General features: G+C 43.8%; 1 protein-coding gene across 1 annotated transcript; it reads left to right on the forward strand.

The window, feature by feature from the left end:
• The first annotated feature begins 1,524 nt into the window (after positions 1–1,524).
• On the forward strand, positions 1,525–18,473 carry LOC119975661 (extracellular calcium-sensing receptor-like). The gene is made up of 7 exons (XM_038815442.1): positions 1,525–1,782; positions 3,965–4,801; positions 8,686–8,913; positions 11,650–11,773; positions 13,391–14,279; positions 15,955–16,021; positions 18,375–18,473. Exons 1-7 carry the CDS (start codon positions 1,525–1,527, stop codon positions 18,471–18,473), a joined length of 2,502 nt encoding a protein of 833 aa, XP_038671370.1.
• Positions 18,474–19,210: the final 737 nt, after the last annotated feature.

Consider the following 19,210-nt stretch of genomic DNA (forward strand, 5'->3'; position numbering starts at 1 on the left):
TAGAAACAGTGGCGTTTTACGCCAGAAAATACAGTGCAAAAGCTGCACTAACAGCCATGCAGCGGTTAAGACCCGACTTTAGCTGCGGATACAGCCAGAGAATTGCCGGGTCCGTGGCCACACATGTGCACGGCAGCAGCCTGCAGCGGCCGCATTATGTAACACGGCGCAAACCCAACCTGCCACATACTGTCCACCAGTAACCCCCTCACAACCTCCTGACCATCCCCCATCAGTGCCCCAGTCCCCGCCAAAGCCTGCAGCAAGGCTCCCCGCACCCCCCGCCTGTGGCGGCTCTGGACTCAGTCCGCAGCCGCCACACCAGGTTCACGAAAAAAAAAGGATAAATGAGCCACGCCATCGGGAACTTGGCCCATCGAGGATGGAGCATCAGGGGTAGAGCTTCAGGTGAAGTCCTGAGGCCAGCCATACGGCGTGCAGCGTACTCTTCGAATGTGCCATTTTCAGGTCAGTGGAGCATCGCAAGAGCAGTGCCATCCTCGATTTCGGTGCAAACAGGGATTCTCTGGTCGATTGCCGAACGCGATTTTGCCATTGGTGACCAGAGAATACAGCCCCACGTCTTTCAGGACTTGTGGGAGGAAACCGGAGCACCTGGAGGAAACCCACGCAGACATGGGGAGAACGTGCAGACTCCGCACAGACTGTGACCCAAGCCAGGAATCGAACCTGGGGCCCTGAAGCTGTGAAGCAACAGTGCTAACCACTGTAGCTCTTATGATTTGTGAAACTAGATTAAATTGCTTTGGTTCATCCTTAAACACTGTTTCCCTTCGGAAGCCAGTTCCCAATGTCCATTTGAAATTGGCGAAGGACGAATAATGTTGCTTGTTTGAGACCTCCGTAATGTTCATTTTTGAAGCACGGATAAAGATATCAACACTTTAGGTCGAAGATACAGAGTTCCTGTTTGTCAGGTTTCAATTCCACATTGTGTGTGCAATGTGCAGTAATATCTTGCATTTTAATATAGGAATGATATTTTCCACTCTTAACTTAATAGAATTCTGGGGACATGTGATTAACTGTGTTTTGCTCTTCTGTGTTATTTATTGCCAATTTGTTGCCAGTTGTTACCAATTTGTTGAAATTCTGCCCACTATTTGTTGTGATGTGCCCGTACCATCAGCTTCAATATATTTATCCCGTGGACGGAATTAATCGGAAACTTGATGCGCCTCTGCCAAGCTGGAGGAACGAAATCCAGGTTTCCCAACGGAGGTGGGAATTTCGCGCCTCTCCGCTCGCCAGTCCAACATTTCCCGCCCATGGAAAGCAATGTTGGAGGAGGAAATTGGCGGACTGGCGATTTGCAGACAGTGCGAAATTCAGTCGAACTTCAGTTGGGAACCTCTCTGAACGACAGTCACTGGTGGCGCAAGCTTATTAGCTAACGCCAACACCAACAACTGTGAAATCCTGCAGATATTTACTTATTTAAACAAATTATCCAAAATATATTCCCGCAGATTCTGGTTCAGGTTTTTCCGTTTCGCGCTCACCATGATATTCGCCATCGACGAAATAAACCAGGATTCAGCTCTGCTTCCTGATGTTACACTGGGATATCGGATTTACGACGCATGCACCACGCCGAGTTTATCACTGAAAGCAGCATTTGAATTTTTGAACGGACGACAAGATATGTCACTGTACAATCCCTGTAAAAGGACACCTCTGATCTCTGCTGTAGTTGGTGATTCCGGGTCATCGCAGTCTTTAGCAATAGCGACTCTGATTGGCATTTTTAGGATCCCCATGGTAAGCCATTTGTTACACTATTGTCACAGTCAGTGCACAGGAACTGAAAAAAGAAAATGCCCACCTCCGTTTCCACACTTGGATTACTGTGTACAGTTCTGGTCACCCTATTGTAGAAAGGATATTATTAGACTAAGAAAGAAAGCAGAAAAGATTTACTAGGATGTTATGGTGACTTGATGGTTTGAGTTATAAGGAGAGGCTGGATAGACTCGGACTTTTTTCCTTGGAGCGTAGGAGGCTTAGCGGTGATCTTATCGAGGTCCATTAAATAATGAGGCGCATCGATAAGGTAGATAGTCAACACCTTTTCCCAAATGTAGGGGAGTCTAAAACTAGAGGGCATAGGTTTAAGGTGAGAGGGGAAAGATACAAATGGGTCCAGAGGGGCAGTTTTTTTCACACAGAGGGTGGTGAGTGTCTGGAATGAGCTGCCAGACGCAAGTAGAGACGAGTAGAATTTTGTCTTTTAAAAGCATTTAACAGTTATATGGGAATGATCAGTATAGAGGGATATGGGCCAAATGCAGGCAATTGGGACTCGCTTTGTGGTAAAAACTGGATGGCATGGACATGTTGGGCCGAAAGGCCTTTTTCATGCTGCAATCTTCTATGATTCTATGACTCTATACTCATCCCAGCATTTACTATCGCATTCATTTAAATACAATGTGATAACGGATTCATCGCAATATTTCATTCCAGTTCAATATTTATTATTTTTGCAGCACAATAATTATTTAATTTACTCCATTAAAATGTTTATGGAATACATTTTTGGTATTACTCTTTTGAATAATGCGACAAAATATGACGTTGACATCCCGCAAAGGGTCAGCTATCTTGACTCAGTTGTGGATTTCTCACTCCCACAAAGCCTATCCATTGAACCGTACCTCTGGTTGCCTCCTGAATATCACCCAGCTGCTTCCCAGTGCCCAGAGTCACACCTTTTGGAGTGAGTCAGAGTGTTTTAGTGCTGAAAGGTAAATGGGATGGAGCAGCTTAGGCACTGTTGGGGTTTTAGCATTTTGGAGTTTATCTGGTAAAAGGGCGGCACAGCAGCACATTGGTTAGCACAATTGCTTCATGGCTCCAGGGTCCAAGGTTTGATTTCTGGCTTGGGTCACTGTTTTGCGGAGTCTGGACATTCTCCCCGTGTCTGCATTGGTTTCCTCCAAGTGCTCCGGTTTCTTCCCAAAAGTCCCGAAAGATGTGCAGCTTAGGTGGATTGGCCATGCTACGTTGCTCCTTAGCAGCCAAAACAGTTAGATGGTGAATTGGGTTATGTGAATAAGGTGGAGGTGTGGGCTAAAGTCTGGTTCTCTTTCCAAAGGCCGGTACAGACTCGATGGGCCAAATGGTCTCCTTCTGCACTGTAAATTCTATGATCCTATGATAAATGGTACGTCGGCAGCCAATGTGTAGGAACAGAGGGAAACATGGACCTCGGAATATGGGTGCCTCAGGAGACAATGAAAACTTTGGATTTTCGGCTGATTTTTTTTTCCTGTGTATTTGTACATTATGTGACTAGGTTTATCTGTGGGGTACATGGTGAAACTGTGGTAAGTGACACAATGATTACATGCTGCTTGGCGGGAATGTGACTGGTAGTTTTGCGGGGGAAAAAACAATCAAAAAAGATTTTCATATATATTGGCTCAGGGAATGTGTCCATTGCTGGCTGGAACAGCATTGATTGCCCATCCCCAACTGCCCTCCAATTCAGAGGGCATTTGATAGTCAACACATTGTTGTGGATCTGGAGACAGATTGGAGTCAGGAGGGCAGATTTCGTTCCCTAAAATACGTTAGTGAACCAGATTTTTTTTTTAACGACAATCGTGAATGGTTTCATGGTCAGCATTAGACTTTTAATTCCAGATTTATTTTTGTATTGAATTCAAATTGCACCACCTGCCCATGGTGGGATTTGAACCCAGATCCCCAAATCTTGTCCTGGGTCTCTGGGTTACTAGTCCAGTGGCAAAACCACTATGCCTCCCCCATCGAGCCAAACTGACCCTGTATCAAATGGATAAATAGATTTTCATTTGTCTTCCCCCCCCCCCCCCCCACTCACCTGATGAAGGAGCTACTCTCCGAAAGCTAGTGATTCAAAACAAACCTGTTGGGCGTTAACCTGGTGTTGAATGACTTTTGACTGTTTCTCCCCCAGGTCAGTTACCTTTCGACCTGTGAGTGCCTGAGCAACAGAAAGAAATATCCCTCATTTTTCCGAACGATCCCAAGTGATTACTTCCAAGCCAAAGCCTTAGCCCAGCTTGTGAAACATTTCGGATGGACATGGATCGGGACGATTAGAAGTGATGATGACTATGGGAACTTCGGAATGCAGGCTTTCACAGAGGCTGTGCAACAATTAGGTGTCTGCATTGCCTTTTCGGAGACATTTCATGCAATTTACCCAAGGGACAAATTGCGAAAAACTATCGCGACGATAAAGAAATCATCCACAAAAGTCGTGCTCGCCTTCCTCGCGCAGTCTGACATGGAGGTTTTAATCAAAGAGATAATACGGCAAAACGTGACGGGCATACAGTGGATAGGAAGCGAGGCGTGGGCTGCCACCTTAGTGGTACCAGCCGCAGAAAGTAAACGATTCCTCTCTGGCACGATTGGGATTGCGATCCGCAAAGTGGATATCCGAGGGCTGAAGCAGTTCTTGATGCAAGTCCACCCTTCTCTGTATCCGGGAAACCTTTTAGTGAAGGAGTTTTGGGAAACGACGTTCGGCTGTATCTTGAACAACACAGGAAACAAAACAGATGGCACTCCAAGCGACCCGGGGATTCATGAATGCACAGGAAGAGAGGATTTGCAGACAGTGCATAATTCATTTACCGATGTATCTCAGTACAGAGTGGAATACAATGTGTACAAAGCAACTTACGCCATCGCTCATGCGCTCCACAATATGCTGTCGTGCAAAAGTAGAACAGAATTGTTTTCCAATAACAGTTGTACAAAAGATCTGAACTTTGAACCGTGGCAGGTAAGAAATGTGTACAATCGTTAATGCCAGCTGAACGTGGTCAATACCAACCAACATTTGGGTTTGAGCTTGTTAATTGTGTACACTGAACGTTTGCTGTAGATTTACGTAGGAATCTTTATACCCGCGTGTCAGTCGTGGCTCTGGAGTTCGGAGATTGTGGATTCAAGTTCAACACCAGAGACTTCAGCATAAACTCTACCCGGATAGTTCGGTGCCATTCTGAGGGAGAACCGCCGTCCAGTATTCCAGTAGCAGGTCCCGGCCGTTGGAATTTTATGTTCCCGCTGGCAGCTGCCCCCCGCCCGCGGGTTTCCCTGCGGCCTGGGGTGACTTCAATGGAAAGTTCCATTGACAACCGGCGGGTCCCGCCGCCAGCGAACGTCGCGCCGCCGAGAAACACGCGGCGGAAGTGAGGCAGAGAAATTCTCCACGTGGAGTTTAATTTTCACCCCTCAACGTGTATCATTCAAACCAACAATATCACATTGCTCCTTGTGACAACGTGCAGTGCGTAAATGCAGCCTTTCCTGCATTACAATCGTGACTGCATTATGCATTGCAATAGCGAGTGCATTACATTCCAACATTTAGTGCATGACAACCGTCAGCGTATTAAACAGAGTGCATTATGTCATTAACCGCAGTACAACAGTGAGTGCAGTACAACAGTGACTCCGTTACAACAGCGAGGACATGACAACATTGGGTGCATTACAACAACGAGTGCATTACAACATTGGGTGCATTACAACAGTGACTGCGTTACAACAGCGAGTGCATGACAACATTGGGTGCATTACAACAACGAGTGCATGACAACATTGGGTGCATTACAACAACGAGTGCATGACAACATTGGGTGCATTACAATAGTGAGTGCGTTACAACAGCGAGGGCATGACAACAGCGAGTACATTACAACAGAAAGTGCATGACAACATTGGGTACATTACAACAGCGAGTACATTACAACAGCGAGTGTATTACAACATTGATTGCAGTATAGCAAAGAAACGACAGAAACCTTAGGAACATCATCATACAGAGGGATCTGAGCGTGCAGATCCACAGTTCCCTAAAAGTGGCAACACAGGTGGTCAATGTGATTAAGAAGGCACATGGCATCCTTGCCTTCATCAGCCAGGGCATTGAGTACAGGAGTTGGGAAATCATGTTGAAGCTATATAAAACCTTCGTTAGGCCGCATTTGGAGTATTTCATGCAGTTCTGGTCGCCACATTATCAGAAGGACGTGGAAGCTTTGGACAGAATGCAAAGACGGTTCACCAGGATGTTGCCTGTTCTCGAGGGTGTTGGCTATGAGGTGAGGTTGAATAAACTAGGATTGTTTTCACTGGAAAGATGGAGGCTGAGAGGAGACCTGATAGAGGTTGACAAAATTATGAGAGACAGAGACAGAGTGGATACTCAGAGGCTTTTTCCAAGGGTGGAAGTGTCAATGACATGAGGGCACAGGTTCAAGGTGAGAGGGGGAAAGTTTAAGGAAGATTTGAGGGGTAAGGTTTTCACACAGAGAGTGGTGGGTGCCTGGAACGTGTTGCCAGAGGATGTGGTGGAAGCAGGCACATTAGCAGCATTTAAGAGGCATCTGGATGGGGACATGAATAGGGAGGAAATAGAGGGATGTGGAATGAGTAAGGGCAGAAGGTTTTTTTTAGTTCGGGCATCATGATCGGCACAGGCTTGGAGAGTCGAAGTGAAATTCCTGTGCTGTACTTTACTTTGTTCTTATAGCATTGAGTGCATTACAACAGAGTGCATTACAACAGTGACTGCATTGTAACAGTAAGTGCATTACAGCAGTGAGTGTATTACAACAGTGACTGCATTAGTGCATTACAGCAGTGAGTGCATTACAACAGTGACTGCATTAGTGCATTACAACAGTGAGTGCATTACTACATTCAAATTTTCTGTGAAGCATTTTGGGAGCACCTGGGACTGTGCACAGACTTGGAAACATACACAGAAAATAAATGCGGGAGCAGGCCATTCGGCCCATCGAGTCTGCTCCGCCATTCATTAATATCATTTCTGATGATCAAATTCAACACCTTCAACCCAGATCTCGCCTTCCCTCCATATCCCTTGATCCCTTTAGCCCCAAGACCTACATTTAATTCCTTCTTAATCTTTTCCTCAGGTAAGCACAGTAGAACTGTACACATTACTCCAAGTGTGGTCTCACCAATGTCCAATACAATTGCAGTAAAACATCTCTGTTCCTAAACTCAAATCATCTGGCTATGAAGGCCAGTATACCATTTGCCTTCTTTACTGACTGCTGCACCTACCTGTATTCCTTTAGTGACTGATGTACCAGGGCACCAAGATCTCGCTGAGTATCTGCCACTCTCAATTTACACACATTCGAATAATAATCTGCCTTCCTATTTTTGCTGCTGAAGTGGATAACCTCATGTTCATCCACATTATACTGCATCTGATATCCATATGCCCAATTCGCTCAGCCTGTCAAAATCATATTGAAGCATCTCTACATCCTTCTCACAGCTCACCCACACACCCCACTTTGCATCATCTGCAAATTTGGAGATAATACATTTCTTTCCATCATCTAAATCAGTAATATATAATGTGAACAATTGGGGTCCTAGCACAGATCTCTGCAGTACCCCACTGGTCACGACCTGCAAATTAGAAAAATACCCATTTATTCCAACTTTTTGTTTCTTGTCTGCTAACCAGCTTTCTATCCATCTCAAGACATTGCCCACAATTCCATGCATTTTAACTTTACATAGTAATTTGCTATGTGAGATCTTGTTGAAAACCTTCGAAAGTGTAAATAAATTATATCCACCAGTTCTCTCTGGTCAACTCTGCTCATTACATCTTCAAAGAAATCTAGTAGATTTGTCAAGCATTACCCTTTCGTAAATCCATGTTGACTTTGCCTGGTTATACCACTGCTTTCCAAATGCTGTGCTACCCAATCCCTGATAATGGACTCTAGCAACTTCCCTACTACAGTCATTAGGCTCACTGGTTTATGGTTCCCTGTTTTCTCTCGACCTCTCTTTTTAAATACCGGCTTCTGTTATCTACGCTCCAATCTGCAGGAACCATTCCAGAGTCCAAAGAATTTTGAAAATGACCACCAATGGATCAACTATTTCAGGGGTCACTTCCTTAAATACTCTGGTATGAAGATTATCAGGCCCTGGTGATTTATCCATCTTCAATCCCATTAATCTCCCGAAAAACCATTTCTCTCCTATAACTGATTTTCTTCAGCTCCTCTCTAAAACATGTGCTACTCAGAGCATCCGATACATTATTCATGTCTTCCTTTGTGAAGATGGAAGCAAAGTACGAAGTTAGTTTCTCAGCCATTTCTTTGTTCCTCATAATGAATTCCCCCGTTTCTGACAGGAAGGGGCCTTCATTTTTCTCAATTGTTTTCTTTTTATGTGCCTATAGAAAATGTTTCCATCAGTTTTTATGTCACTGCAAGTTTACTTTAATTCCCTATTTCCCCCTTCTTAATCAATCCCTCAGTCCAATTTTGCTAGATTTTAAACTGCTCCCATCCTCAAGGCCATTGCTTTTTCTTGACAATTTCTATGCTTCTTCTTTGATCTAATATTATCGCTAATTTCACTTGTAAGCCATGGTTTGGCCACAATTTCCTTTCCACTCTTGCGCCAAATAGGAATAAACAACTTTTGGAATCTCACTATCCATCTCGATAAAGAATGCGATCATATTATGGTCACTCATTCCCAAAGGTCATCTGACAACTAGATGACCAACTAATCCTTTATTATTATTATTATTGCACAATAAGACGCTACATTTTTGCATGGATTCTTCTTCTCTTCTTTTTGCCTTTCTAGCTTCTGCATCACATGAAAACATTAAATTTCATCACCAAGATGGGAGAAAAGGTGAATTTTGATGAAAATGGGGATCCAGTCCCCACCTATGACATTATAAACTGGCAGACAAATGCCTTTGGTGATACTGAAATTGTAGATGTTGGGCATTACGATGGGTCCGCTCCTGCAGGTCAAGAATTTCTGATAAATGAAGTGGCAATGGTATGGAGTGGGGGTCAAATTAAGGTAAGAATTCATTGTGAAATGCAGAGGGACTCTGCAAAGAGTAGTAGGATGTAATTTGTGCTCCTTGCTCCCAGGAAGGTTAAAAATATACAGTACGACTCAAATCAATTAGTTCATTATTCTGAGTTAACCATCTTGGAATTCAACTGAAACTTTATCTGATGTAGTTTTTTAAAATTTAGAGTACCCAATTAATGTTTTCCAATTGAGGGGCAAGTTAGGGTGGCCAATCCACCTAGCCTGCATATCATTGGATTCTGGGGGCGAAACCCACGCGAACACGGGGCGAATGTGCAAACTCCACACGGACAGTGACCCAGAGCCAGGATCGAACCTGGGACCTCGGCGCCGTGAGGCAGCAGGGCTAACCCAATGCGCCACCATGCTGCCCTTTCATCTGATATTTTAAAACTTCATAACAATTAATAACGCCAGCAAAAAGATTTTCAGTGTCTTCTATTGACAGCTGTAGTAAATCAGGAACAGAAGACTGTACAATGGCATAAAGTTTCTTGATGGTTTATATTATAAAATTAATATTACCCCAACGATCGATGGGGACAATTTAACTACAGAGTACACAACCTCACAGAAAAATACTAAACTAAACTCTTTTTAGAGCAATTCCCAAATTATTTTGGTTCTCACAATAACAGTGACACACAGTAATTGCAGAGGTCCAAGATAGCGTTATGGATTTGACAAAATAAATTGGGAAGCACACTATGGTATAACTAAAGTATCGACAAATATTGGAAAAATCCTAAGATTCATACAATGATACAGCTTAGAAGATGGCTATGTCTGTGGAACAATAATCATAACCTTTATTATTGTCACATGTAAAGTTACATTAACACTGCAATGAAGTTACTGTGCAAATTCCCTGGTCGACACATTCCGGCGCCTGTTCGTCTGCACAGAGGGAGAATTCAGAATGTCCAATTCACCTAACATGCACGTCTTTTGGCACTTGTGGGAGGAAACTGGAGCACCCAGAGGAAACCCATGCAGACATTGGGAGAACATACAGACTCAGCACAGACAGTGACCCAAGCTGGAATCGAACCCAGGAGCCTGGAGCTGTGAAGCAACAGTGCTAACCACTATGCTACCCTGCTGCCGCCTCAATGGCTTTGAAATTTTACGATATTCCTACATGTTATTCTTCATCGGATGCGTATCGCTGACAGGGCTATAAATTGCTGCCGATCCCTGGTTGTCCTTGAACTGGGTGGTTTGCTCGGCCATTACAGACCAGGTAAGGATGGCAGATGTCATTCACCAAAGGACATTAGTGGACAAGATGTGTCTTACACCAATCAATGTTAGTTTCATGGCATGCCATTCCTGGGCTACATTTCAATTCCAGACTTCTATTGATTGAATTGAAATCCCACCAACTGATGTGTTGGGATTTGAACAGGTGTCACCCAGAGCTATAACTGGGATTACTCATCCCACTTTAATACCTCTATGCCACCACGTCCCCTGTCTCCTAGGGTAGACAGCACCCCTGTCGCAAAAAACACTCCGCACCCTCATCAATAGCTCATGCAAGCAGTCCTGTACCTGACCTTGAGTATTATTCCATCTTTCCTACAAAAAGGGAGGAATCCACAAATTCAGCTGAAGACCGGGCAACTAATTTAGGTTTCACTGGCATGATTTATTACACTCACAGCAACAACAATGCCCTGAGAATTGCTCGTTCCAAGAGCAGGTGGGCCCAATGGCCCCTATCTGCGTGGTTATAATTCTGTGATTCTGAATTACTTCTAATTTACGAACAGGAAGGAGGGATGATCCAAGAGAACTTTACCAAAGTCAGGGCCTCAGGTGATAACATCATGAATTATGGTTTAGTTGGTGGAGGGATAGCAGTGAGGGGAAGGGTACGACACAAAGATGAAAACATAACCATGTAGACATAAACCAATTTTTTTTGCCATTATATTATTGTGTTATATGTAACACCAATGATCCTGGAAGACAATTGAACACTTTTATAGATCATAGAATTTACAGTGCAGAAGGACGCCACTCGGCCCATCGAGTCTGCACTGGCTCTTGGAAAGAGCACCCTACCCGAGGTCAACACCTCCACCCTATCCCCATAACCCAGTAACCCCACCCAACACAGACGGCAATTTTGGACACTAAGGGCAATTTATCATGGCCAATCTACCTAACCTGCACATCTTTGGACTATGGGAGGAAACCGGAGCACCCGAAGGAAACCCACGCACACACGGGGAGGATGTGCAGACTCCGCACAGACTCAAGGCAGAATCGAACCTGGGACCCTGGAGCTGTGAAGCAATTATGCTATCCACAATGCTGCCGCGCTGCCATGCTTCATGCCGGAATATTGAATGAAAGTCAGACTGGATAGATTAGAACACCCAAATGGTAAATGGTGTCCTTTATCCGAAACGTGAGTGAGATTTCATGTCAAGGATGATTTTTTTAAATCCCCAAAGTAGGGACAAAAGTGCTCTTTGATGAAGAGGACAATAATGACCCCCATAATCGATAACCAAATGAACATAACATCAATATGCGGAATGCACCAGAGTTAGCCATATTAGAAGCTAAGTTTAATTTTAGAAGATTATTATGATGTTCCTGTTTGAAAGTCACATAAATACTAATACGATAACAAAAATGATGTGTGTTTTCCTGTGACAGGTAGATACTTGAATTCCTGATTGCAGCGTATTATCTTTTCTTCAGGTTCCAAAGGCAGTTTGTTCTGAGAGCTGCACCCCTGGCAAAAGGAAGGCAACAAGGAAGGGAGAACCGAAGTGTTGTTTTGATTGTTTACCATGCCCAGAGGGTGAAATTAGCAACATCACTGGTAATAAGGAAAATATAGGTCTTCAGCTTATTCTGCGGGATGCTCTCTGTGAATGTATTGCAGAAGGAGGGGAGGTGGTGATGTCGTGGTATTGTCACTGGACTAGTAACCAGATACCCAGACTATTGCTCTGGGGACCCAGCTTCAAATCCCGCCACTGCAGATGGTGAAATTTGAATTAAAATAAAAATCTGGAATTAAAAGTCGAATGATGACCAATGTTGTAAAAACCGATTTGCTTCACTGAGGGAACAAAATCTGCCATTCTTACCTGGCCTGGCCTACATGTGACACCAGATCGACAGCAATGTGGTTGACTCTTAACTGTCACCTCAAGGGCAATTAGGGATGGGCAATAAGTGCTGGCATAGACTGCAGCGAATAAAAAAACATTCCTGTGTGGCCTATTTTAATAGCGACATCAAACCAATTAAAAGACATTCTGCGGCTTGAAAGCAATAGGCTGACTCTTCAGAGCAGAAATGAGGGTGTACTCCACTACCAATGTCAGTGGAATGTTGGGTGTGGTTATTTGCTCCATAAGGGTCGTTCTGCTCAATGTTTATCCCTCATCCAAAAACCCAAAATGTGTCATTTGCTAATGATGGTATTTTTTCTGCTGGGTGCAAAGGCGCTGTTGCGTTTCTCACAGGTCAGCGGTGGCAACACTTCAAAACCCATTAACAGAACAGATTGGAGAAGTGAGAAATCGCTTTCCATCGAGAAAATAAGACCTGAGAGGAGATGTGATGGTGGTCGCCAAAATCATGAGGGATCTGGGCAGAGCAGATGGCGTGAGATTGTTCCCACTTTTGAGTGGGTGAAGAAGGAGAGAGCACAGATGTTAAACAATTGGCAAAAGGAACCAAAGCCAGGAGAGGAAAAACATTTCAGGCGACGTGTGGTTAATGTCTGGAATGCACTGGCTGGGAGTGTGGTGGAGGCAGGTTCAGTTGAAGCATTCAAAGAGGAATTAAATTGTTATATTGTTCAGGGTTACCAGGGAGAAAGTGGGAATGGCACGAAGTGAATTGTTCATTCGGAGAGCTGGCACAGACGTGGTGGGCCGAATAATAATCGTTATTAGCGTCACAGAAAGGCTTACATTAACACTGCAATGACGTTACTGTGAAAATCACCTAGTCGCCACACTCCAGCACCTGTTCGGGTACACAGAGGGAGAATTCAGAATGCCCAATCCACCCAACAAACGCGTCTTTTGGGACTTGTGGGAGGAAGCCAGAACACCCGGAGGAAACCCACACAGACATGGGGAGAACGTGCAAACTCTGCATAGTGACCCAAGCCGAGAATCGAACGTGGGACCCTGGCGTTGTGAAGCAACAGTGCTAACCACTGTGCTACCGTGGCCTCCTTCTTGAGTCTGGCAACTCTGAGATTCTATGTGATACTTCACTGTCTTCAATGGGATGTTCTGAATTTGTGAATTGAGTTTTTAGAAATGCAAGTTCTTTGCGTCCTTCTCGGTAAAATAGAGAGAGAAAATTCGGAGACTCCATGAGTATCAATATATTACTGGCGCATAATGTACCGGTGACACTTTTAAAAAATATTATTTGATACGAATGTTCTTTTAAAACCCGTTCTTTTTTTTAGATGCTACAAATTGTATCAAATGTCCTCTGGAATACAGGTCCAATCAGGAGAGAGATCAGTGCGTGCTGAAGGAAATCGAATTCCTTTCCTTTGGAGAGACCATGGGAATTATTCTGCTCGCTGTGGCACTGTTTGGAGCCTGTATCACGGTGGGGGTCTTTTCCACATTCTACTTTTACAAAGACACTCCAGTTGTCAAAGCCAATAATTCCGAATTAAGTTTCCTCCTCCTTGTGGCGTTAACCTTGTGCTTTCTGTGTTCAATCGCGTTCATTGGAGAGCCCTCGGTCTGGTCTTGCATTTTACGCCACACAGCTTTCGCTGTCATCTTTGTCCTCTGCATATCGTGTATTTTGAGCAAAACGGTTGTCGTGGTGATGGCATTCAATGCAAAGTTTCCCAACCACAATATGATGAAATGGTTTGGCCCGACGCAACAGCGGCTGACTGTTGCCTTTCTTACAATGGTGCAGTGCTTAATCTGCACAGTCTGGCTGAGCACGTTACCTCCCTATCCTCGAAAGAACAGCGCTTTCGCAAAAAACCGAATCATTTTCGAATGCAACGTAGGTTCTGCAATCAACTTTTACTGTGCCCTGGGTTACATTGGATTCTTGTCTTGCGTGTGTTTCCTGGCCGCCTTTCTCGCTCGGCAGCTTCCCAACAATTTTAATGAGGCGAAACACATCACTTTCAGCATGCTTATCTTTTGTGCCGTGTGGGTTACTTTCATTCCAGCCTACATAAGTTCTCCTGGAAAGTATGCTGTGGCCGTGGAGGTGTTCGCTATTTTGGCCTCTAGTTTTGGGTTGCTTATCTGTATCTTTGCCCCAAAATGTTACATTATCCTGTTTAAACAAGCAGAAAACACCAAGAGGCACATTATGGGTCATTAGGCCTCCAAGACGCTTCAGAGGTTATTCTGGTATCTTGCGTTCTTAGTTAAGTAGTAAACTGCAATGCTCCATATTAAATAATGCTTTCATCCAAACGTGTTTTGGTGAATTTTAGCAGGAAAATGTGTGCACACGGATATCCCAAAGTATTTGTGTTACTGAAAAGTTTGTTTGCTAAATTGCCAATAAACGTTGCAGTCGGAAATTGTGCGTATTTCATTTTATATTAATCCATTTATTACTCAGCTCCATGTTTTCTGATTAAAGAATATTCATTATATGATGCATTATTTTCTAAAATAATCTCTAATAAGAGATAGCCAGCATCAAAGCACAAGTCAGCAAATTACCCACATTAAATCCCCCTCAAAATCAAATTAATTAGAGGTTGATCACCTCGCCACAGAAGGAATCGTCATGCACATGAGGTTCAATCTGTATTTGTCCACAATACTACAGCAGCTGTCCAATAAAAGTTAAGTGCTCTGGAATGTTTCTGAGAGATTCTCTACGGAAGTACTTTCGGTTCTTGTTTCGCCCTCTTCCCTAAAGAAAGACTTCCATTTGTCCTACACCTGTGCGAGATTCTTTTGTGCAAGGGATCGTGATCTCACACCAGTTTTTTGTGACAAATTTATTTTATTCTCACAAAATAGAGATCAATGTTTAGGGAGTGTTTTCCAGTTCAAAACAGATCACCGCTTCTCAGGATAACGGGAGGATTAACAGGTGCTGTCGTTTCTCGTTCATTTCTCTTCTACTGTGTCGCTTCTATATATTACAACATTCGCTTGCTCAGGCTATGGTATTCGTTCTGTTATCATCATCCTTGATCAGACGTTTACCCGTCACTTCTGAGCCTTTGCCACCGAATCATTTAATTTAATTACCCTTATCCACCAAATGTCACTTTTTCTGTTGTGCCCTTTTCACACTTTCCTATTCTTTATGACACCCCTTAAGGAAGTTATGCTATCTTTCTATTTTTGAGGCTTCTTGTTTTCTAGTCTAACAACAATATTGAGTTCTTGCGAGCTTGATTTTCCTGTTTCAAACAAACAATGATAGCTGCTTATACAGCTCAAAATTCCAGGTCACTCAAGCAGGTGCATATCTAAAATTACATTAGTTACCGTGTTCACACAGGCAATAAAACAACGACGAGTTACATCAGTTAAATATTACTCAATCAATGCATGATTGTCTTCTACTCCACAACTTGAAGAAGAGGAATCCTTCCTAGATTGTCACTCAATTGTATTTCTTATCGTTCTGCAGGGGGTCACTAATGCGACACTATTTAGAACATTAACTAAGTACATATGGTCAATCGCCAGATCAACCATAGCTTTAAAAGATTTCCCAACTCCCGCTTTATCCATTTCTATTTTGCGGATAATTCTTACAAAGTATTCTTTCTCCCAATCTCCCAATTTCTCAATCTAAATTCTTTGACAATTAACAGTGCTTAACTCAGTTAGGATTGCGTTAAAGTCGTTTTCAGTATGAAGTTTGTATATTTACCTTGGTGATTTAGATTTTTGCCTCACGCTCTTGAAACACAATAACCATTTAATGTTGCGATGTTGTCAAACAGCCAAGCTTATCTGAGACATTCTTCAGTAAAAATTCACCATGCATTCGTGCATGTTAGTTGTATCACCGTAACGAATCATATTTGCACACACACAAACTCGCATTCACATGCCATCTGATGTCTTTCTTGGATTTTCAAGTGATGTTAATAGAAATGTGTCCAGAGATCTTCACTTTGTCATGGTCCTGGTGTCTTGCGTGGTGAGGAGATGCTCATTGCAGTTTCCTTAAAAGTTCACAGGAAAGGATTCAAATATCTCCAACAGAAAACTACCATTTACAATCCCTAACTACAATTTCTTTATTTCCACTCGAATATATATGGATAATAGATTCTTTTTTTTCATTGAATTATATCCAAATGATTGATCCCATTTCAACTAAGAAAACTGTTTGAGAAAACTTTCCAAATGGCTGATGCCGAAATTGGGAAATGCGATTGGGCAGAAAATTGGTTCCGATGCCAAAATCACAGCAGGTGCTGATTTGACTCCAAATCACAATTCTCCGTCACCTTGACAGTGGCATCAAAGCGGTTCGGATCACACATACAGTAAACACCGCTTACATATCGTTAGCAGGCCCGACCCAGTATACGCCAGGGCCTACGTGATTCGCTGCCTCTGATGAGCCAAGTTCCTGATGGCGCGGTTCGTTTGTGCTTTTAAAAATCCTGAAACTGTGTCGTGGTTGATGGGGGAGAGAGAGGAGGTAGGATACGGAGAAGAGCGACGGAGGTGTGGGCGTGAAGGTGGTGTGGTTTTGGTGTTGGGGGTGAGAGTGATGTGGGATTAGTATTAGGGGTGGGGGTGGTTTGGTGTGTTAGGGGTGTGGGTGGTGTGGGGTAGTGTTGGGGGGGTTGTTGACACACAGGTCATGGGGAACCACAACTCACCAGGGTCTCACTTCCTTGCCTATGGCCGATCTCCATCCCGGCGACCTCCCTTTCCTCCAGACCACTGACCATGTCTAGGGTCCTTTGCTCTACCACAGTGAGGGGCCGCAGGTCCCGTGATCCCCCTCCAGTTTTCTTCCACTCCCACTGGTTATGAGCGGCCTTCTCCTGGGGGAGGAACAGAAGTCGACACTGTTAGATAGTCTGTCGATGCATGCAGCCCAGGGAGTGGGTAGCAGGTGGCCTCAGTGGTCAGGGACGCAGCCATGGCAGCCAGTATGCTTATCGACATGTATTGCAGGGTGGGGATTTTGCCACCCTCCACATGGGGTGGGGGGGGATCAGGTTACATGTGTGTGGGACGGGGTTTGGTGCAAGGGTATGGTGCTGCCTATTCACCCTTGCCGCCCTGAGGAGGTTGTGCAATCTTTTATGACACTGCAGGCCGGTCCACACGGCATTGCTCATGGCGTTGACCACCTCTGCCACCTGTTCCCATGCGTGGCAGCAGCTGGCATTCTCCTTCCCAGGCTGGGGTACAGGGTCAACCCCTCTCCACTGCATCCAAGAGAGTCTCCAGATCAGCGTCGTGAATTTTTGGGCCGTTCTCCTCACTGCCATCTTGTTGGCTGTGATGGTATGTGTGGGGATTGAAGTGTGTATATGCGGCTGCAGCTTTCCCACCTCCTGAGTGACAATCTCAGACCCTGCGAATCAACACCATTTCTCATTGGGATTAATTGTGTTCCATGTGGTGCTGGTGCGAGCGCCTTAACAGTAGCTGAATTGTTCCAGGTGAGGCACCAGTTTTGCTGTCATGTAAGTCCATCAATCCTGCGCTGGCGTCAGCACTTAGTCTCAGGAATGGAGAATCCTGCCGATGGTGTTTCTGTCTTTATCTTCTATTTGGAATGACTTCCTCCCATTCCATTTAACACATCCCGTTAATTAGCATTCTATTTAATCCTCTAGAGAGCTTTTCTGTCCATTACAATGTTCTGATCATTTCTTTACAGCTCATGTTTCACTGCAGCCCCAATTGTTAACACATTCTGATTTTGAAATGATTTTACGGACATCTTTTGTCAGTGCTCAATTTTCTTTCCAGCAGAACTTTCTTCCTTATTATTTAGGAAAAGCCTCGACTGCTTTCATATAGTTTCTTCTAATGTAAAATTGATTCCCTTCCCTGAAATCCATGACAAGCTGTTTAAGAGAAAATCCATAGTGGCTCTGTTGGGACCTGAAGGACTGACATTTAAATTATAATTTCATTCCGCCAGTTTGAAAAAAAAACATTTCAATATGGCCAATATCTAAAAAATTACATTCAAAAATTACAAACTGTCAATTTTTAAATGTGTAGGTCTTATGTCCAGATCCAAAGTCCCCACAGAACATAAAGTAATAAATAGAATTTCACTGTCACTGCAATGAAAGCTATGTTTTCACAAGTTTAGAGGTTAGTTAGCTTCACGAATACAAATTTAATTGAAACCATGTTTTCTATTAACCAATTGCAACAACACAGAACAATTGAAACAAAATAGCACGTGCTTAGAGAGATAAACTTAATCTGTTTCTGTTCTTTCTTCAGGAGCTGATCCACATTATTGTAATGATATTGACTATAACTGAAGAAGTTGTTAGCTTTCAAAGTGAAAAAGAACCTTCAAAACTTGCATCAAAGGGTTAGGAGGCCGTGCTTTCTACACCTTTAAGTTCTGAACATCCACGTCAGTTTCTGTAATTTAAAATCACTCCAAACTTTTCTCCAATTCCTGATGCACAATCTTAAATTGAAATGCACATTTTAGCAACTAGTTTTGCAATTTTATACTTCTATGCAGCTTAGAAAAAAATTGATCCCTGCAATGGACTGTGAAGCGGCATTGCTAAACTTTGTTTTATGTTGCCAATTATCAAGTCTTGGATACCCCATTTCAATCAGTTGAGAACCCAAACCATGGACTGGATTTTGTGCATCCCGTCTCGAGTTAAAAGTTGGTGGCGGGAAATCAGCCCAGAGGAGTCCACACATGTGCAGGTTAGGTGGATTGGCTATGCTAAATTGCCCCTTAGTGTCCAAAAGGTTAGATGGGGTTACTGGGTTACGGGGATGGGGGTGTAGGCATGGGCTTAAGTAGGGTACTCTTTCCAAGGGACGGTGCAGACTTGATGGGCTGAATGGCCTCCTCCTGTACTGTACATTTTGTGATTCTATGATTTATGGAGGCTGCATTTCTGCTCCTCCGAGATTGGAACTCTCGACTTCAAGATCAGCTGGACCATGAGAGGCCAGTGGCTCTCCAGTGCCAGGTGCGACACAAGGACTGGTGGCCACTGCTGGCACTGCATTGGGGCTTGAGTAGCCGAGCTGCGTTTGGCCGCGTTGTTGTCAGGGTTTAGGGGTCTTGCTGGGCTATCACCTGG

Source organism: Scyliorhinus canicula, chromosome 13 (genome assembly GCF_902713615.1).
Source record: "Scyliorhinus canicula chromosome 13, sScyCan1.1, whole genome shotgun sequence".
NCBI lineage: Eukaryota > Metazoa > Chordata > Chondrichthyes > Carcharhiniformes > Scyliorhinidae > Scyliorhinus > Scyliorhinus canicula.

Excerpts from the sequence above, each read along its gene's own strand:
- LOC119975661 (XM_038815442.1), top strand. The coding sequence starts at position 1,525 with ATGATATTCGCCATCGACGAAATAAACCAGGATTCAGCTCTGCTTCCT. Across the intron at positions 4,802-8,685 it reads TGAACTTTGAACCGTGGCAG|CTTCTGCATCACATGAAAAC; the intron begins GTAAGAAATGTG and ends TTGCCTTTCTAG. Across the intron at positions 16,022-18,374 it reads TGTCTTTCTTGGATTTTCAA|GAGCTGATCCACATTATTGT; the intron begins GTGATGTTAATA and ends TTCTTTCTTCAG.